We start from the raw sequence: 21,653 nt of genomic DNA, 5'->3' as shown, positions 1-21,653 counted from the left end.
TTTAAATCTTTTTTTCCCTGAAGGGTTGGAAAGATTGGGAGATAGGCAGAATGCAGACTTTCAGGTATTGAAATTAAACTTGTTAAGAAATCCATATTGATTCTGGCTTCTGTGAAAAATATCGAAGCCTCTGGATTTAGCCTGGGTATTGATTTTCCCTCTCAGGACAAAGACAGAGGCATGCAGGGCAGACATGGCACATGGCAGAGAGCATCTTCTACCACCTCCTGCCTGCATCCCTTTGCCACACCACTCAGGCTCACAGGGAGCAGCTGCAACTCATTTCATGTCACTATTTGTAAGGCCGTGCCTCTGCTCTGCTCCCAGGTCTTCATGTTTGTCTCTCTTTTCTGCTGACACCTCCCAGCTCAGCCTTTGCTGGAGCACTACCACCAGATGCAGTGGCAGTACCTGTTTTCCCCAGCCAGAAGCAGAGGTGCTGCGTGCTGGGCAGGATAGAGGACAAAGAACAACAAAAAAAGCCAACCAACCAAACAAAAGGACAATGACATTACAGAGAGCAATAGCTGGAGGCGGTCTGCTTCAGAAATAACCAAACAAACCTTTCAGATAGCAAGCTCAGCTTCCAGGAAAGCAAAGCAGAGGTGTGCAGCCTGTGCTGCTGCATCCCCGGCACCCCACAGAGAGATCATGGCCTAGGGCACCTCCTGTTTCTTGTCAGTGACTCAGAGATAACTCAGTTACCTTTGGAAAATCAATTCTCTGTCCTTTGCCATCTCCTGGCTCACTTCCCTCAAGGAAAACACCAGCAACACAAACCATCCCTAACATGACTCTGGTGCACCAAAGTAATGCTGTGCTGGTGCAACACATAGCACGGTAGCACCCCAGTTCCTTCCAAGCACTGCTCTCACACGTGACCATAAAGGCAGTAAATACAAGACAGCAGATGCCATCATTGTAACAACGCTCTCAGTTACATCACCAATAATTGCCATGACGCTGGAGTTTCTCTGCCTGCAGCAGACCATCACTTCCTGGCATTCATCGCCTCCTGCACTCCACCCAACCCTGTAGCTGCTCCTCCTGCTGGGGGGACAGGGGATTGTATGCTGTGCTGTGCTGTGCTGCTAGGATTTGTTCCCAGCTACTCGTGCTCCCGGCTCACACACTTTGCTGTTCCGGGTAAGTACAATCAGAGATTCTTACCTGCAGTGTTTGATGACTTCGCTGGAAGCTGCTTTCTGGGGATGTAGTTCTGAAGAAGAGGCACAGAGCTGTAGGTGTTGGAAGGGTGCGCTGGAGCCCCCCCAGTCCAATCCCCACAGCAGGTTCCCTGCAGCAGGTTGCACAGAGATGCATCCAGACAGGTTTGCAGTCCTCTGCTGGGCTCTCTCTAGCAGTTCCCTGTCTGTCTATACCTGGGGAGCCCACACTGGGCACAGTGCTCCAGGTGTGGCCTCCCCAGGGCAGAGCAGAAGGGAAGATCACCACTCTCACCTGATGGCCTCACTGTGCAATGCAGCCCAGGGTTCCATTGGCATTCTTGGCCACCAGGACACACTGCTGGCTCATCATCAACTATTGGCCAACCATAGGTTGATGAGGACACCATTAGTCTTCTTGGCCATGAAAGCACACTATTGGCTCATGCTCAGCCTGCTGGCCACCAGGACACCCTGGCATTGCTCAAGATGTTTTCTAAGGGTACCCACCTGGAGGAGGTGTGCTGGGAGCTGTAAACACCTGCGGGGCTGGTGATCACACCCCAGGTTAATTAAAACGTTGCTGTTTCTGCATTCTACACCACAAGTTCCTTCACTACTTCATGTTTAAATATTTCCCTAGGATCGGGATGCTTCACTTCCTCGGCTGTTTTTAATAATGCAATCAGCGACTGCTGCAATTAAGAGGCCTAATTAGCATCCGAATAGGACTTCTCGCCCACTCCTTACAACAGCAGCAAACAAGCCACGAGGACAGGAGCTGCACCGGGAACTTCCCTTGCACAGGGCAGTCGGGGGCTTTTCTGCCTCCTACACCCATGGTGCTGCTGTGGGAATCCATCATTTTGGTCTGGCAGTTACTTGAGGCTTCCTCTAAGTGCACAGTTCTAGGAGCAGCTGCTTAGTCCCTGCTCCATCCAGACGAGCTCTGCACTAGACAGGGACATGGCTCTGTGCTCAGAGCCAATCCTGCAGAGCCCGGCAGCACATGGGTTCCCACTGCAGCCAGACATAACTGGACCCAGAGTAGCCCCCTACCCATGCATCACCCTGGGGCCCTCCAACAGCCCCATGTGAGGGCTTGGAGCTGCATGGGATGAAGCTCCAATGAGATGCTGTACACAATCCCTGGTGCCATGGCACAGCACACACCACCCATCCAGCCAAGGAACTTGCTTGCCAAACTGGATGACTTTATTGTTATTTTTCCCATTCATCTCCTGGTCGTATTCATTATAGAACCACACACCATCAGCACACCAACCACAGCCAAGGCCCAGTCATAATCCCAGCTTCTTCTCAGCGTGACCAGGTCAAGTGTAGCCTCCTCTGTTGAACCCAGACAGTAATTTGTGACTGTGAGGGTATTAATTTTCAGGAATTATTTCATTTTCTTGCAACATTAGAGGTTAATTAAATGCTGGCTAATTGCTACCAGTCATTGGAGAAATTTTGCTCCTGAGTCCATTCATGGTCTGAATGCACCAAAAGGAAGAAAGAAAGAATGGAGGAAAGAAAGAAGCCCTTTCAAGACCACAGAAAACTGCAAAAGGATGTTTCTTCCAACCTGACATGACAAAATTGAATTCCAAGCTATTTAATGCATGCACGAAACACCATAAAGAAGCCCATCCCGAGCACTCCACCCACCACAACGGTACGCGGTTTCAAGACCATGAGCAGCGCTGCCAGCTCTGGGCTCCAGGCGTTCCGCTGGGAGTAATGACCCAACGGGGTTCTCACAGACAGGGCTGTTGCCAGCATTTCCAGTGGGACATACAGCTAAGGGAACACTGCGGTTATTATCAACATTAACGATGGTGACTTTGGGAATCCCCCAATCTGCCCTCTGGGCGCTGGGGCTGTCCCCACCAGGACAGTGCATCCCAGCCCAGTGTCCCCCAGGTGTGGCACCTGGGGAAAGGGACATGGGGAGCTCGTTGGGGTGTCCTTAAAAATGGGGTTTCATGGGTTACACCGTCACGAGGATCATGTCATGCAGCCTGACAAAACACCTCTGTACACGTGCCCGGCAGTGGGGCTCAGACCGGCGTGGTTCGTCTGTTGGCCGGGTTGTTGTGCAAAGACTCCTTGAACTCTTTGGGGATGGAGTTGTGGACCTGTAAAAAACCGTGGTCCCGCTCCGAGTTGAGCAGCGTCCCCATGGTGACCTTGGAAGGATCCCTGGAGAGGGTGAACATGGAGATGTCGGTGGAGGGGATGGTGCCAAAGCCCTTGCTGATGGGCGACATGTCCCGGGAACGTGGCTCAGTGGAGCGCGAGCTGGACCGCCGGCGGAAGCGGTACCGGTAGGGGGGCAGGCGGGTGAATGCCGACCGTTTCAGCAGCTCCGAGTGGGACCTGGCGCGGATCTGGCGGTGCTTCTCGATGTACATGTGCACGGCGATCACCCCCACCATCTCGGCGATGATGAAGGACAGTGCACCGAAGTAGAAGGACCAGCCGTAGGAGTAGCTCTTCTTGGAGTCGCTCTGCCCCGGGTCCCCCGCGTTGGCTGAGATGTAGACGATGATCCCAATGATGTTGCTGAGACCTATGGGAGGAGGAGAAGGATGGAGCTGGCAGCATCCCCACAGGGCCAGCCCTGGTCCCCAGGGCTGAAAGCTGCTTGAAGCAAAGTGACTCTGTCTCTTAATTCCTGCTGGAGCACAGAGACTTTCTTTGGGATTTGGGCAATTTCTGCACTGCCAGCAGAGCTGCAGGGCTGGGAAGCTGCTGATACATTTCTGTATTTACTTAATGAATCGATTATGTTTTTTCTGTTGTTTTCTCATCTGCATCAGCGGCTCCTTCCAGCCAGAGGAGGGAGAGTAATTTGTCTCTTTGTGGGGAGAAGAAAAACACAGAATAAAGCAGTTCCTTGAAACAAAGACATTGTTGTAAGACAATCAGTGGAAGCGCTGGGGAGCTGTGCACAGAGAGGAGCAGCCCTGATGGTGCTGCTCTGCAGGAAGTCTGCAGCAGCCCCTCCACCTGCTGTCCAGCACTGCAGGCTTTGTGCAGACCCTGCACAACCTGTCCTGTGTTGGACTCTCATTGGAGCTGTATGGGTTTTCCTCCCTGCTCCTGGGACAGCTCCACAGCTGAGCCTCCTGTACTGCTGGCATTGGGGACCCTGAACTGCCCCCAGGCTCCCAGCAAACCCAGAGCCCATCACCTGCTGAGACAAAGAAGATGCCGGCGCTGAGGATGACGTTGTGTTTGCTCTTGTAGAACTCGCTGGCTGCCACACACAGCCCCCCAAAGAAGAGCAGGCCCACGCTCAGGATGGGGAAGATGCTGGAGGCTCTGACAGCACCTGTGGGGTAAAGATGGGGCATTGGCTGAGGGATCCTGGGCTCTGCTGGGCTCTGGCCTGCCCCAGGCTGCTGCTGTGGCCCTATGGATATCAGATCTCAGGAGTCACTGCTTTAAGAGGGGTCTTTTCTGTTCACCCTTTCAGAAGTTCAGCCTCCAAACTGACTGCAAAGAGCAATTAATACAGCAAATCCCTCCCTGCTGCTAAAACAAAGGCACCTAAAATATACTGTGCCTTGGTTTGGGCTCTCATGCCTCTCTTAGGGCCCATATTAAATGCACAGTAATACAGAGAAGCCCCATTAACATGCCATTCTGGGGGCTTTAAAATAGACATTTTTTGTTTTAACTGTGGGAGGGGGTGGGAGAAGAGCTTAAACGCTCATCTACTAAAATGGCAAACCAACTCCATTAGACACGATCCACCTCAGGCGGGTGCACAGCACAGCACTCCCTGCAGAGCTGCAGTGCTGCCAAGGGGTCCCTGTGCCCATGGTACCCACATAGTTTGCCATGCAAACTTTTCAGCCTGACAAAGGGATGTTTGCTGTCAAGTTGGGCGCTGCATTCTCTGCTCTGTCAGGGTATGCCTTGTGTGGGCTCACCTCCCCCAGTGGCTGTCAGTTTGCACCTTTGTGTCTCACATTTGAGCAAAGGGCTCAGAAGGTGCTGGGGGGGATTGGCCTCATCCCAGCACCGGGAGTCCATGCTGAGACCCTGGGGCTGCACTGGCTGGGAGCTGGGGGATGTACTGGGGGAAGCACTGGATATGGGGCTCAGGGCAATGAGTGGGGCAGCAGACTCACGGAGGAGGTATTCAGCTGTGTCCTGCTCGTAGTCTGCATCCTCAGGAAAGTGGTCGATCTTCTTGCAGACTCCTCGGAAGGTTCCTGGGGAGACACAAGGTGGGGTCTTCAGAACTATGCAGCTGCTGGGAGGGCCTGGAACAGCTGATGCTCTGCATCTGGTGGCCTCCCAGTTAACATTTGGGAAAAAAGGCTCTTTTTCTTCTTTTCTTTTTTGGTCATTTCCCTCCTCTCCTGCCTCTGAAGCAAAACAAATGCATTTTGCTCTAAGTGCCTGCCTGTTTGCTTTGGCTCCTTCCTCACTGTGATTCAGGGCTCTGCTCTCTTTGTGCCAAATTGATGTGGTTGTGCCACAGAAGGAGGAAGCCAAGGATGAGCCCACTCCTGCCAGGTGATACATAGCAGAGTGGCCATGCTGCAGGAAGTGAGCATGGGGAGAGCCTGAAGGACCCACAGAGCTGCCATCTCCAAAATGAGCAGCAAGCTTAAATGCAGGAGTGTGCACAGGTGTTGACAAATGTTATTCTTGATGTTATGCATGGGGAAACTGAGGCACTGAGCATGACTTCTCTGAAGTGAAAGCTCAGGGTGGGGCAGGTGGGATCCCGCAGCCTTCTCACTTTGGGTTATAGCTCTTGCATGAAGCAGCCAGTGCTCACATGGAGTTTAAACCAGTGTGATTGGTGGCAGTGTAGATCCTGGGGACCTCTCCTCTCCCATACTGGTGCACCATGTCTTCCTGGCCTACCCAAATCCATCACAAGGCATGCTGCTCCCTACCATACCCCATCCTCATCAGCTCCAGCTCTGGGCTTGGGAGAGCTGAGCATCGTGACAGGCATCAATTAAAGCCTGGCGATGAAGCTCTGGAGGTGGCAATCTGTCATCAGAGCAGAGACGCGGCATCGGAAGGAGAAGCGCCTGCTCCCGTTGCTTTGGGAACTGCGGGTGCAGGGGAGGCTGAGAACGGGCAGCACAATCATGGTAGGCAGCACTGGGCATGGCAAGGACAGCACATGCAGCACAGCCACCTCTTCCTCCTCCTTCCCAGCTCCTGGCTTCCTGCATCTCCTTCTCCCTGTGCCCACCAGCAACACTCTACCCTCTACACTCACTGCCTCCTCTACTTCCCTCCTTCCTTCCCAGCTGTCACCCAGCTGTGGGACCCCACCAAACACCAGCACGCTGACACCAGGTCCCCCTGTGACATCTCCCTACTCCCAACCATGGATGGATTATCTTTTAGAAGAGCCAAGGTTCCAGCACAGGTTTGTCTTTACCTCTCAGTGTCTTGACAGCAGTGAAGCCCCAGCCCTGCTCTGCCCATGCAGCTCTGCCTGCCCCAGCACACCCCAACAGCACAGCTCCATCAGGAGCAAAGCCCTGAGCAGCAGCAGGACATGTTGCTCAGCCCAGGGTGCAGAATATGCACAGCTGTGCTGCATCAACTCTCCTCCCCAGCTGGAAGTTGCAACCTGTCTGCCTGACCCATCAAAACACTTCATTTGCAATAGAGAATAAATTAAAAAATGATTAAGAAAAACAAACAGCACACAGAAAAGTGACTTTTCCAGTGCTGGCACAGAGCCTTTGTTCAGCTGCAGGATGAGCACCAGCTCTTGCCCACTGCCCATGCATAGAGGCAGCACTTCAGGCCCCCCACGCCCCTCAGCCCCAGCTCTGAGCCCCATCCTATGGGGCATGGCACCACGCACCCCACGCTGCCGCCCTGCCGCATCTATTTCATGTGCTGACATTTATGTCGGATCCTTTACTCTGTTCTGTTCATTAACTGATGACTGTTACCATGGTGACTGTTTAGTCACCCGACACACTGAAAATGTCCCAAACTCCAAATAAATGCAATGCTGAGTGCCCCTGAATCCCATCTATACTGGGGAGCAGCCGCCCTCATGCCGCTGCTCGCTCCATGTCCCTTTGCTCTGCCCTGCAGGACAGCACTGCAGTGCAACAGAGCCAGACCATGGGCTGCAAAGAGCATCTGCCCACTGACTCGGTCTCACGGCAGCCCCACTTGTAGGGAACAGCAAACCTGGAAGAGATGAACTCACATTTTGCATTCAGCATATTGGACTGAACTCCCTCCACTGTGTGCTCCAGGTAATTCCTCAGCTCCCTTTACCCCCCAGACCACAGCTCCCCACTGCATGCAACCCTCATGCTGCTCTCTGCTCCCCCTGCTCCCGGGGCAATGTTTCCATTCAGCCTTCTGTTGCTGCTGGTTTAGTTCATTTGTATTGCTATGTAGGCACTCTCTGCACTGCATTTATCAGAGAATGCAAAGGCAATTAATTGATTTTATCTCAGGTCCGTTTCCCCTCACAGCCCTTTCCTCAGTGAGGGCCATGGGAGGGGGCTGGGAGAAGCACTGTTCTCATAATGCCAGTGCTGTTAGCACAGTCAGCGACACAGACCCTCACCTGGGCAGCCAGAAGAGCAAAGAACTCTGGTTATGATTTAAACACCTCAATATTTTTCATCCAGTGGAACAGCGATCAGAGATTGCTGCAGCTGTTGCTTATCAGTGTGCAAAGCACAACTTGGGCTCGGGATGATGAGCTAACACTGCTCCTCCACAAGAACAGAGCTCCCACCAACCCTCCCCTCAGTGGTCTCAACCCAGTGGGAGCACAGTCCTGCTGCCAGGTTGGACCCAGCTCTTGGCACTGCCCAGGGAGTTCAGCTACAGACAGCCCATCTGGCTGAACCCACATGGAGCGAGTGATGTGGCCGTGGTGCTCTGAGCACTCTGGCATTCAACACCCACAGGAGAACAGAACCTGGAGCTCAGCTGCAGCACTCAGTGCTGTGCCTGTGGCACACCTCGGAGATGCTCAGGCACCCGGCTCCCAGCAAGACTCCAAAATATCTCCCAGGAATCCAAACTCCAGGGCTCTCTCTCTTTTTCTTTTTGATACCTCCCGCCCACCACCCAGATGCCTGCAGAGTTGGAAGGATTCATGTTCTCCTTCCCTTCCCCAGCTTCACGTGGTGCCACCGGGCTGAGAACTGCCTGCCCAAGAGCTGCACCCTGTGCACTCCATGCAAAGCAATGAGGACACAGCAGGTTTAGGGCTGGTGTTCTTTCATCCTGAAACTGGCTTTGTGGTCCTTCGGACCGCAGCCTTCCACCTCCTCACAAGGCATCTGCTTGGATGAACCCTGCTGGCAAGCTGCTGAACTAAATTAGTGCATGCAACGGTTGGGAAAAGCCCTCTGCTCCACGCTGCTCTGCTCAGATGGGTTCCCTGCAGTATGGCACACAGATTCCCCAGCACCACGAGCCCTCCTGCTCATCCCTGCCCACCACAGTGGCCCGGTGCCAGGTCCTCAGCAGGGGAATGGCATGAGACGTGGCTCCCCCTCCTTCACACCCTCTCCCCCTCTCCGGTGGTGGTTGGTGTCTCAGCTGTCACCTACAAAAATAAGTATTTTCTGAAGGCCTTTTTTTTTTTTTTTTTTTTGTTTCCTTACCCTTTGGAAAAAAAAAAAAAAAAAGAAAGAAAGAAAAATACAGTGGAAAATCCCCAAGTCAAAGTAAGGGAGTGCAGCAGCAAGGAGGTGGCAGAGGCAGCAGCGTGGTTGCGGAGCTGGATGGACAGATGCTGGCTCAGACAGGAGCTTGAACGTAGGCAACCAAAGCACAGGGACAGCCCCACACCCGGTGATGAACCCACAGCTCCGAGCTGGGCAGTGCCTGGTGGGATCTGGGTGTCCCCATAAGCACAGCCAGGCTCTGGCATCACGGCTGCTGGGAGATGTTGCTGCTGCACTGAGTGCCAGTGCCCGAGTGTCACAGACTTTATTCCCTCAGCATTGCTAAAAGGGAAAAAAAAAAAGAGAAAAAAAAATCTACATTTTGACAGTGACTCATCATCTCCCATTCTGGAATCTGTGGGGTTGCTACAACCTACACAAGGCAGTTCAGAAAAGCAAAACAATTCTGAATAATAGAGGAGGAAAAAAAGTTTGAAAAGGATGGGTAATTTCTGGCACTCTTTGAGGGCTCAGCTTTGGTGCTCTCATGATAGAAGCAATCAGGTAATGCACCACAGCTGCTTCCTGGGCCACCCCCCAGGTTTCCTTCTCCATCACTGGAGCTCGTTAAGGACCAGAGAGGCCTGATAATGACAGCGACCCGCCAGCCCAGTCCTGCAGTGGTGTGGGATGAGGACCATGGATGGGAGCAGGGGCATGAAGACTCATTTGGTGGAGGGAGGTGATGAGCTCAGGAGCCTCTCATGAGGCACATGGCAGCCACTACTGGGCTGGGGCAGCTCTGTGGCATGTTGCAGGAAAACATTTCTTGTTTCAACAGCAAATAAACATCGATTTTTATTGTAAAAAGTAATTGACATTGCTATGATAGCAAAGTGAGGGCTGGAGCAGCCAGAAGCCATGTAAATAAGCCACGAGATGGAAAGTAATGAGCTTCGCTGATTGAGTTTATCCTTTTAAATTAATACAACTGTAAGAATTGGAAAAAATCACCAGCTCAGATATGATGACAGAGAGAGGCAGCCAGGAGCTGGGGCTGAGAGCTCCTGCAGCACACACACACATCAGGACAAGATCTGAGCCCATGTCTCCCTGTGGGGCTCCTCCCCACCATTTCTGCTGCCTTCTGACAGCTTCCCATCCAACCTGTTGCAGCTTACGCCCTTTTCTGCTCTATTATTTGTGCACAACCTCTGTGTGTCCGTGATGCCTTTTTCTCTCACTTGCTCTTTGCCCTCTGCACGTCCCTGCAGCACAGCGGCTCCAGGACTGTCCCCAGTGGGAGCCACGAGGTTCAGGGGCACAGCGTCACAGCCCCAGCTAACCCTGGCCCCACAGCCTGTAAGCCTGCAGCAGAGCAGGGAGACGGAGGCAGGGGGCAACCGAGCCCTCCTTCATCACCACATCACAGTAGAAGGGTGCTACGTGTCAGGGAGCAAAGGACAGAGCAGTAATTGCCTGCACATCATGGCTGCAAGCTGGGATAACACACCAGAAGGACAGAGCCAGCTCATTTATGGGAGTCCATCTGACCTGTGCAGCATCTCTGAACCCTATGGGGTGATTTGCATGAGTAGAATGCTAAAATTGGTAATAAAACCCATCCAGAGATGATGAGGTGGGAGACAAACAAGGGTCAGGTGTGCACAAACCTCCTGGGGATCCTCCGTGTGAATTAACAGCCACTTGTTTGACCAGAGATAACACAGAGAGGGGACAGGAGAAGTGGTGCTCAGAGCCTGCTGCAACCCCGGAGCTACACCAGGGGACAGGTCGTAGTGGAGGCTGCTGAAGTGCCTTTATAACAAGTAGGAGAGGAAGCTGCTTGACGATGGAAGCGGGAGGTTTCACTCTGTCTGTATTAAAGTGTCCAGTGAATTCCCGAAAACCCATAAATGCCAATTTCACAGCTCTGAAGAGCAGCCCCCGGCTCAGGGAACGCTCCTTCAGGCTCTGTGCTGACAGCTGAAGGGGAATGGATCAACATTAAGAATTGCGGCTCAGGTCCTGGCAATCAAGACTTGATTACACTTCCTATGGGCAAACAGTGAAGTTCAGGCACTATTGTATATTTGTGAAGCTTTATCGGCCAGTTCACGGGAAAAAAAACAATTGTGAACACAAGCAGTTAGAACGGACTTGAGCATAAAAGCACAGCTGGGAATAGAGGATGATTTAAGAGTGTTTTACCCCCAAATCTCACAAGTGAGGCCCGAGTTTGCACCAATCTGAAAGCCGCCCGGTCAATATGCAAACAGCCACGAAAACTAAAGAGAGCCCAACAAAAGGGAAGAAGGGACCCGCATTTAAAACAGCAGCTCAGAACTGCGGAGCGCTGAGAGAGGACACCAAGAAAGTGCACAGAAACCATCACAACGTTACTCCCCAACGAGGGGTAAGCAGGTGAGCAGGGGGGCTGTGAGAGAGAGGAGGCACCAAAAGGGCTCCTCCACCTCTTTCTGAGGGCTATGAGAAGTAAATCACTCCTCAGAGGACTCAAGCAGCGCAGAATATCAAGGCTAAAAATATGTAAATCGCCACGGAAAGCACTGCCAGAGCTTCAGCGAGGCCAGGAAGATGCCAAAAGGCAATTTAGAATTTCTGAGCTCGCTGCATGAGGCATTAAAAAGGTCACTATTTCTGAAAGAGGGATCTTTACAAATAAACACATTTGCTCAGGACTCGGTGAGTCATGCTGGAGCGGAGCACAGAGCATTTCCAACCTAATGCTTCTGACAGGCCACGAGCGGGGTGATCTTTTCATGTTTACAGTTCATCGATAGTTTTTACAGCCGCACAGTCAATCTCTGAAGCACATTTAGCCTGGGAGGAGGCTCGGCAGGCTGTTTTCCTTGCAAAAGTGATATTAAATTTCTTTTTTCTTTCTCTCATAGCGCTGATTCGAAGCTAGGTACTTCAGCTTCAGATATGGGACTGCCACTCAAACACCCCCTTTCTTTTTATTATTATTATACTCCTTGCATCTCCCTAACAACAGAAACATACCAAGATTTCAGCTGAAACACTGAAAGCAGCTGTACCCATCCAGCCCTGATTGGTGCAGAGGGCTGCAGCCCCAGGGTTGGGGTGGGGGGGACAAGCAGTGCTTGGTGAGCAGCACTGCAGCTTCGCTCCCCCTTTATTGGGAGCATCCTACAGTCTGAGCCAGGAGCAGGCATCACAGTTCAAAAAGCATAAGCCACTTTTTCCTTATGTCCAATCTCAATCTCCTCTTACAGTTTAAATCAATTTCTCCTTGTCATATTCCAACAGATCCTGCTACAGATTGTCCCCTTCTTTCTAACAGACCCCCTTTAGATGCTGAAAGGACACTGAAAGGTGGAAGATCCGAGTCTTGATTCTTCCCTCATCTCACACCAAGCGGGCACCTGGAGCACAGCACCCCCTGAATCACTGTGTGCTGGCAGCAGCGATGCAACCACCAGAGCCCGGACAGCTGCCAGAGGTTGGGTGACAGCAGCTGAGTGGCACAGGGTGCTCCAGGCTCCCTGCCCACCTTAAGGCAGTGCTGGCACCATGGGGTTGTGCAGGACATGAGGACATAGCAAGGCTCCCTCAGCACAAGTTAAAAACCAGGAACACTTCAATAACAGCATTGGTAATCTCTGGGGGATGCTGCTTTCCCTTCCCTTAACATTTCCAGGCACGAACTAAGAGTAAAAGTACAATGGTGGGACAGTTACCAAATCACCAAACAAACTGGAAGAGCGAGCATCCGCCAGGCATGAGCACAAATGTCACCCTCATATGCCGTCTTTTGTTTGCTCTGTGCTCAGGCTGAGTCACTCACTGCTCCTTCCCGCATGCCCCACTCCTGCCCCAGTGCTCCACATGGGACACAAACTGCTCCATGCCAAGTGATGCATGAAGCCCTCCTGCTGCTGGGCTGCAGCCTCTGCGCCTGCCTGCCACTTGCCTTGCCCTCTCCCTGCCTTGCCCTGCACACCTGATGGTCTGACTCTGCTCTCTGCATGATCAAAAGCAGTTTCCCGTCACCTGATGTGGGATGGTGGCAGCCCAACAGCACCAGGTTTTGTCTGTGGGCTGTGGTGTCAGGAGATAAGGAGCACGCAGTATCTGAGAACACCATCATGCAGCATTACCTGCTCAGCAGCCATAATAATTCCTCCTGCCTCTCTGCACGATGACTGCGAACAAACCCTGATATTTTCAAGCCTGTCAAATGCAGTCAGCCAGTGCACGAGTGAATTCTGCAAGCGTTAGGGAGGCAAGCACAACCCAGCTGTCATAGCACAAATTCCAGCAGGGAGCAAACCCCTGTTGCAATGACAGACCACCCCCAGGAGATCCTTTTGGTGCTGAGCACGGGACAGTGCAACCCCAACACAAGCAGTGCTAGAGGAAAGGACCCTGCAGCTCTACCATTAATGCTCCTGGTAGCCACAGCCAGGTGTGCAGCAGCCTGGGAGGGGCACTTGTTGGCCATCAGGGCACCTGGTCACTGCAGCTCTGCAGCATTTGTTCCAATTAGTGCTCCTCTCACAACTGCTGCACCACTTTCCCTTCTGCCCCCAGCAGACCTGCAGCCATCACCCAACAATTCTGCTGAGAAAATGCTGTGCCTGTGCATTGGGGTGCTGCTGGCACAGTGTGCCTCTGTTTCAGGAAATGACCATAATGAGTATTTCTGTACATCCATCTCCAATACAACCAGTGCAAAGGACACTGGACAGCATAAAACATGGAATATCTCCTACTTTGGACTTATTTTGGAAAGCACTCCTTATATCAGATAGTTTGAAAGGAACGTAATCATCAAATAAGGAGATGCACAAAGTACTCATGCCACCAAGGTACAGCATGATGTGCTCCCCGGGGTGCTCAACCTTTAACAAACAGCCATAACACCATGTGCAGCACTAGGCAGAGTGGAGGATATGGGGAAGGGATGTGGGGACCTGCAGCCCAGCACCAAAACCCAAGTCAAAATGCAGCCAAGCACAGCTGTAAGGAGTTCTCTTCTATGGGATTTTGGCACATCTGTAGAATTTTGAGAGCAATTTTGGCCTTCCAGAAAAAAAAAATGTTAATGCCTATTTACAAAGTTCACCTCTGCTAAAAATCCATGGTGTGACCCATGTAAATAGTGCCAGAAGCACCAAGCCAGTTGCCCACCATGGCTGTGTCACCTTGCCTCATCCCAAGCAGCGTGGGCACTGCAGAGGGCTGTGGCTGTGCCAGAGGGACTGCACTCCACTAAGCAGAGCTGAGGGGCCATGCATCCCTTTGGACTAACACCAGTGAACTCACTCAGACCTGCTTCCAGTTGTGCATTATGAAAGGCAGAAAGCTTGTGGGAAGAGAAGTGATTCACCAGCAGCCGTGTAACCCTGCACTGCACAGCAATGCTGCTCTCCTGCTGCCTGGCCAGCGCAGCAGCACCGGGCACGAAGACCTGGCACCATCATGGTGGCTGCCCCAGCACTTGGGCTGGCTGCCTCTGTGAGCCATCACCAGTTATTTACAGCCGTAATGGAGACAGTGACCTTGCATGGAAAAAAACAACACTTTGAGCCTCATTCAGATTCAGCCTTCCACCTCTATTAAACAGGAGCAGCTCTTGAGATGACAGACTCTGCACCACGCCTATGCAGCAATAAAACGCCTGCTCCCGAGCTGCTCGCAGCATACATTCACTCCTCACGTGCTGCTCACAGCAATGTGGGAGCTGGCTCTCCAGGCTGCCCAGATGATGGGTGCTGCCGCGCATCCCACGAGGTGAGTGCTGTGCTTGCTGCTTCACACACCCATCTCAGAGCAGTGCTGGGGCAGGAGCAGAGTGGGATCTTCCAATGGCAGCAGGATATGCACTGGCTAGAAGAGCTCCTATGGCTGTTGGTACAGGCACAAGGGTGTGGAACAGACCAGGGTTTTGGCAGTGCAGACGCCATCTCCATTGGAGAAGCATAATGAATGCTTATGCAATATAAGCCCCAACAAGACGAAGGGTGGGGATGCCCAAGTCAGAGGTCTGACTGGAGACCCATGCTCAGTGGTTTTGCCAAGCCCAGCTCTAGCCCCAGCACTAGGTGCAAGCCCTGCCCATCCCCATTTACCTGTATTCCAGAGGAAGAAGGGATGGGGTTAAACCTGCAGAGTGTAAACTGCATCAGGGCATGGGCAGTGTGCCCTCCTCACTCTCACCCACTGCTGCCATTTGAGGTGCCTCTGAATCTAATTCCTGTTGCACCATTGCAGCTCCCTGTCCCTGTATGGGGGCAGAGACCATTGCTCCATTCACCCTCAGTGCAGGCAGTGCAGCCGATTGGGGTTGTGAGCACCATGGGGAAGTGTTAAATGGCAGCCAGAGTGTTGGTGAGAACCCATCACAGACGGCATCCAGACAGAAGAACAGGATGAGCAGCTCTTTAAATACCTGCTGATAATGAATAGCACAAAAATGTGCTCCATCATGGCTGATTGCAATCTCACAGACATTTGCTTGGCGCTTTTAAAAATTAAAGATAATAACTTTCAAACAGAAACAATATTGCTGTCACCTTGGGGAAATTCTCTGCTTGGCCTCATTCAGAGGGCTGTGAGGCTCCAGGAGCTGGTGGCTGGCCAGCAGCAGCTGCTCACTGCCCACGGCCGCCTTCAGTGTGAGCAGCTCCGCTCTGCAGAGCCAAGAGGAGCTGTGGGCACAGCCAGGGGGAGAGGAAAGCACAGAGCCACCCCTGCGGGTGGAGAACCATAGCAGGATCTCACTGCACCCTGAGCTACTGATGGAGAGAGGGACTCAAAACTGCAACTAAAAGAGTCCAAAACTGGGACTCCTGTTATTGGAAACAGCAGTTATCACACGCGCATGGCAGATCATAGAAGCTAACAGGATGGGTTAAAATAAACCTGCAGGGTTGAGTAATACAAGGAGAAATTCTTCAGTCATGTTGGAAGGAAGGAGCTCCCTGCCACTGCTGGGTGGCAGCGGTACAGCTGTCAGTCATGAGCAGAAGTGACACCCAATGATTTCTGTACCAGGTGCTGCTCTCCTGGGAGATAAGCAGCTCTGTGCACTGCCAGGGATTAGGGACGATGCTGAACAACTGCCCTTAAACATGCACACAGAATTGGTGGGGCTGAAGGGCTCCATCCCAGTAGCACTGGGAGGACAGTTTTCTCAAGGTCTAAAAGGGATTTTCATTCATCTTGGCAGTCTGGTGAGTTTCTGGAGGACAATGGCTGGCTTTATGGTTAATCTGCCCCTACAGATCCCCACGAGCAATGGCTGTGGTGGGGGCATGTGGCACCAGGGCTGCAGGTACAGCCCCATGGGGAGCAGAGCTGCATTGGTCCCAGAGCAGTTTGGGCCAAGCTGCAAAGGAGGGCATTACCAAAACACATTCAGAGCTCCACAGGCTATTTGATTTGGCTGTCCTGAAGAAGAATGGTATTATGCTTTATTAAGCAGATTGTAGAGATTGTGAATTGCCCTCCAATGGGATTTTTCTATGTAGAACCTGCTATCGAAACAGCATTGGGCTACAACAGTGTCATTATGGAAAATGTTAGTGATAACATTAATTAATTGTGGATAAAAGGTGTAAAGGGTAGGGAAAAGACCAACTGCAATAGTCAGGAACAATCGGGGAAGGTCAGGTGCTGGGGACAGGTTCAGGGTTGGACTCAGTTACTCACAGCCATTTTGCAGAGGCATGGCCAAGGCTTTGCCTTTAGGAGCTGCAGGATCTGGCAGCACAGAAGGGGTGTGGGGAGGTGGTGAGCAGCTGGCAGGGAAGTGCCCCACAGAAGGAAGCGTCTGCTGGTCAGAATTAGAGTGCAAGAGGTGGAGCAGGAAACCCCATGAGGTGACATGTTGGAGAAGGGACTGAGTTGGTTTATTCCCATTGCTGCAGCTGCAGTGGGGTCAGGATGTGGAAGCAGCAGGGGCAGAGGGGCTGAAATATGGGAGTGGAGAGTGGGCCTTGGTTGAAGGTGAAGGAAGCTCTGGGAATTGCTCAGGGCAAGAAGGTCCCAGCCCTCCCTCTGCTGCCCACTGACAACAATCAAAAGAGTGATTTTTACTCTTGGCCAAGTTCCCCTGAGAAGATGAACAATACCTAAGAAAAGTTCTCAGAGCTCAGTGGAGAGAAATGGGCTCTGTCATGCCTCGTGGTCCTGCTGCTACTGTGGGACATGAGAATAGGTCCAGATAAGGGGGACACTGTGTCCCCTGCATCCAACCAAACCCAAGAAAAGAAGCCAGCAGGGCACATGGGGGAAAGATACATCCTAACAGGGCAGATGAGGAAAGCAGGACAGACAGACAGGGCCAGTGGAACAGCAGAGTATTAGCTAGGCAGGAGCTGAGAGGCACTCGGGGTGCTCCAGAAGCACCGATCACTTTGTTCCCAGTTCCCACAGAGGCAGCCCGCTCCCAGCACAGCTCTCCCCACCGCTGCCATCCCCTCTCCTCTGCCTCCTGATGCCGGGGAGTTGGCCTCAACCTGTTTGTAACCCAAACACTGCAACGTACAGTACGGCAAAGGCTGCGCCAGCACAGCAGCTGTGAGCACTGCCCAGGCTCTCACTGTCGAGGCAGCCGCTAATTTGTGTTTGCCGGCGTGGGTGTCTCACACGGTTCTGCTGCGGCTTCATTCAAGATTTATCCGCTCCTGCCATGGGCTCAGTGCAGCCACGTGATGGCAGCTCCCACGCAGGGCTGTGTGCTGCTGCCGTGGGCTCACAGAGCACTGCGATGCCGCGCACCCAGAGCCGCTTTGGTCATTTCAGTGATCTGCTGCATGCACGCAGGCAGGCGAGGAGGGGAGCAATGTTTAATTCCTCTGTCGCAGAGCACGCTAAACCCATCAGCAGCAGAAATCTCCAGGCCCAGGTGCTCCTCAGAGCACAGCTCTGTGCTGTATGCTCCATGCACCCCAGGGCTGGGTTCACCATTGAGAGAGGCTGACAATGTTTAAAGGTCCTTATTCTGGAAGCTACATGTGATGAATGCACAGAAGCATCAGAATGATGAGGCCCTGCCAGCAGGAGGGGCTGCCCTGCCCTTCTGCCCCCCTCCTGTCCCCCTCCCTAATACAGGAATGGCCCTGAGCAGGAGAGCACGGCACATGGTGTTTCTGCACCCAACACCAACGTGTCCCCCAGCACCAGGGCACCCAGGCTCCATGTGCTGCCCTGACACAAGGTGGGGTGGGACCCCCAAGTGGGACCTCCCTACTCAGATCTCATCTTGGTGCCCCCACCCTCCCATGCCACGCTCAGGGCGAGGACCCGTGATTCAGCGTTGAGCCCTTTCCCGAGTGCGCTGTGCCCAAGAGACCAGGGTTGCACCAGCTCCTTCCAAAGCGGTGATTTATGGTGGTGAGGGAAACATAAAGCATTCACTGAAGAAAACCACAGCCAGCAAAAATAAGAATTTTGGAAATTACTCATGCCTTCAGTGATCCCATCTCTCACAGCCCTGTCTTCTGCCTCCTCTGCTCCCTCAGCCTCAGAGGGGAGACAGATTATCGCCAATTACTTATTATGGAATTAGAGCATGATCCAAACCTTCCTTGAATCAATAGGAGAGCTCTGACTGCCTACAGTGGGCCTAGGGCCGAGCACAGGAGCACGCAGGGTATTTCTGCGGCCGTGGCTGTGACTCACCGAGAACTTTCTGAGGTGGCGGGTGCAGTTCAGTGCTCTGCTCACCTGCCTCCATGTCAGTAGATCCTCTCCTGGGGTGTGGGGAGCTCGGCACCCCCATGGCCTTAGGATGGAGGGCAGCCTGTTAGCCCTCAGGGCACCGGCTGCTGCCGTTCATTTTAAAAGTTAGGGTGATCCCATCGGCCATTTTTTGCTGCACAGGTGCCATCACCTGGGTTCCACTCACGCTCACGTTTGAGCGCTGCCTGTTGGTGCTCACAGAAATCTCAGCCAAGAACTTCGGGCTGACGACATCCCCGGAGCAGCGGGCAGCGCTGCAGGACAACAGAGGGTGCCGTAGCTGCAGGGGTAGAGCCGCGAGGGCAGGCGCGGTCCCCGAGGGACGCAGGGCCGAGAAGCGGCGGGGCAGCAGCAGCAGGATGCCGTGCCGCTTGGAGGGGAAGGGCCGGTCCCGCTGCCGGGTGCCGGCTGCGGGTGCAGCGCGTTATCCCCGGCGTGAACACGGTGCCCGCAGAACCTCCGCCGGGAGCGGCTCAGAAACGCGCTCGCCGCTCGATTCCCATTAAAGCAGCCCCGGGGCCCAGAGAGAGACAGGGACCTGTGGCCGCCCAGCCCCGGCCCCGCCGCTCAGCCCCGCGGCTCGTGGTGCGCACCGCGGCCTCCCGCAGCCGGCACCGCTTCCCGGCACGGGGGGATTCCCCCCCTGCACCCCGCGTTCCGCTCTCGGGAGCCGCCCGCAAAGTTTCCCCCGCCCGCAGCGCGGCACCGCCGAGCGCATCGTCTCCGGGCGGGGGGTCCGGACGTGGGGCGGGGGCCCGCGGCACCCCTGCCCTCCCCCGAGCTTCTGGGGCCGGGCACCGGCGGGCTGCCGGGGGCGGTCGGTACCTTCCAGGCAGCACGTCCTCCAGAGCCCCGAGTGGGTCATCACCTCCTCGTTCTTGCGGCTCGTGTCGTTGTCGCCGCCGGACTTAGTCCTGCACACGCCGCGCGAGTAGAGCCAGTAGTCGGTGCCCACGGCGATGGTCATCAGGCTGAAGGCTGCGAAGGCTCCCACCGTGGTGATGAGCATCTGGACGCCTCTGTCACACATCCTCATGCTGCTTCATCCTACGGCGGCGGCTCGCAGGGGAAGGGCCGGCGCCGCCGCCCGCCGCCGCTCTCCGCTCCCGGCGCTTCATGCCCCCGCGGCCCGAGCCGAGCCGGGCCCCCGCGGCGGCGCAGCGCGGGGCCGCCGAGCCCCGGGGCTCCCGGCCGGCATGGCCCGAGCGACGGCGGCGCGGAGCGGAGCGGCTCCGCCGTGCGCCCGCGGCGGGGAGCGCGGAGCCTCTCGCGGCGCCTCCCCCGCGCCGCCCGGCCCAAGGCAGCTGCGGGGGGCGGCGGGGGCGTGGGGCAGCGGAGGGCGGGCCGCGGGGGGTGGTGTGCGGGGAGGGGGGCACCGGGAAACCGCCCCCCTTCGGGGGACGGCGCCGGGGTTGGGGTGGTGGTGGGGGGCGGTGCCGGGGCGAAACCTGGCGGGGACTCCTCTGGCCCCGCTTCGCCCCGCCGCCGGGAGCAGCTGCCCCCCCTCGGGACATCGCTCCGAGCACCATCCGAGAACCTACGTGTGTAGAAGGGGCAACGCAGCGAGACCCCGGGCTCCCCCCGGCCGAGGAGCCGCCTCCCGCATCCAGCACAGCTGCCTGCCCCGGAGGAGCCGCGTCCATCACCTGCCCGGGTGCCCGAACAGAGCGGGGGGCCCAGAAACACATTAGACCCGGGGGAGTCTCCCACATCACGCTCCTCATTGTTTGCCTGCAGTAAAACCTTCTCCCCCTTTCTCTGCTGTCTCCGCATCTCTCTCAAACATTTTTGCAGCCAGTCGGATGAGCTTATGACTCATGCGACCTTTTAAAGAAGCCCTATAACATATCCACCTCTTCAATTAATAGCCTTCGAGGGGCTACGTGTGAGACAGGAGAATGCGTGATTTACCCCATAGAGTGTGCTTCCCAGTTCCCATTTGTACACATCTCTGTGTAAATACAAGTTGTTTACTTCCAAAATGCAAACAGAAAATTATGAAGGTTACAATTAAGAACCTTCCACAACCCTGAATCACCTCCTTTATGTGTACTCATTAGGTGGGACACTCTAATTATGACCTCAAGCTGTATTGCATGGCTGCAATGGCTGTTGATCCACTGCTCTGCCAAGGGCCCTGTGCTGTGTTTGCTGCTGTGCTGAGCAGGAAGGCTGCAGTGCAGCTGTGCCCCCCTGCACTTCCACCAGCAGGATAGGACAGGTGATATTAGCCTCAGAAGAGGAGGAGGAGGCGGGCCCTTGTGGAGCTTGGTCAGAAGCATCCACCCGAGTGCTCGGTGGGTGCTACTCAGGGATACTGCCTCAGCAATGTGTCACACATCACCTCCTCACTGCCTGCAGCCCCACAGCAGCACCCTGCGCAGCCCCCGTCCTGCACGCGGGCAGCTGCCCTGGGGAGGAGGCAGCAAAAAGATCTCACACCTACAGAGAAGGGGCTGCAAATTGCGTTTCGAGTGGGGGATTTTGCAGCCTTAATTGTGTTATTTTAACATCGTGTGTGTAGGTGTGTGCAGGGTGCACATGTTCCTAGGCTCTTAACAAAGCGGGCTTCAACAGAATCAAAGTCCACACCTTGAATGGCTGTGGTCCCTGCATGGGACCCACCCTGCCAATCCCTGAACCCTTCCAATCCTCGCTGTGTGAAGGACTCAGGCCCAGGAGTGTGCCTGAAGCTCTGTCCCTTGCATCAATGCTGGGGAACCTAGAAAACGTGTAAGAGGATGTGCAGCCAGCAGGGACCTGGGACCTTACTGCCCTGGCACACAGCTCAGGCTCCGCAGGGCATTGCTGTGATGGCACAGCCTGCTCCCCTCCAGCTCCACTTCTGCCACTCCCTGCAGCTCACTCCTGCATCCATCAGCAGACACTTGCTTGTGGGCCCACACCTTTCTCTGCTGGGCAAAGCAGAAACAGAATCCAGAGAACAGAGCTTGCTACAAAGGTTTGAGTTGTGCAGAAAAAAAAAATAAACAAGCCGTCCTTGCAGACAAAAATGTCCTAAACCAAGATCTGTTTGGCTTTGTCCTTCCAAATCCAGTGATGAAAGCTCTGTTGCTTTTAAACTGGCAAAGTGACAGAAAGTAGGTAG

At 54.2% G+C, this 21,653-nt stretch overlaps 1 protein-coding gene across 1 annotated transcript; it reads right to left on the bottom strand.

Moving 5' to 3' along the window:
* Positions 1-2,359: 2,359 nt before the first annotated feature.
* On the bottom strand, positions 2,360-19,795 carry CACNG3 (calcium voltage-gated channel auxiliary subunit gamma 3). The gene is made up of 4 exons (XM_015876993.1): positions 19,370-19,795; positions 5,312-5,395; positions 4,366-4,506; positions 2,360-3,741 (listed from the first exon to the last, which is right to left on the bottom strand). The coding sequence occupies exons 1-4, from the start codon at positions 19,578-19,580 to the stop codon at positions 3,230-3,232; spliced, it is 948 nt and encodes a 315-aa protein (XP_015732479.1). The 5' UTR covers positions 19,581-19,795; the 3' UTR covers positions 2,360-3,229.
* Between the last annotated feature and the right edge of the window lie 1,858 nt (positions 19,796-21,653).

The sequence above is a fragment of the Coturnix japonica genome, chromosome 14 (assembly GCF_001577835.2).
Source record: "Coturnix japonica isolate 7356 chromosome 14, Coturnix japonica 2.1, whole genome shotgun sequence".
Classification (NCBI taxonomy): domain Eukaryota; kingdom Metazoa; phylum Chordata; class Aves; order Galliformes; family Phasianidae; genus Coturnix; species Coturnix japonica.
Note: the sequence above shows the minus strand (reverse complement) of the source record. Positions and strands in the feature narration are given on the sequence as shown.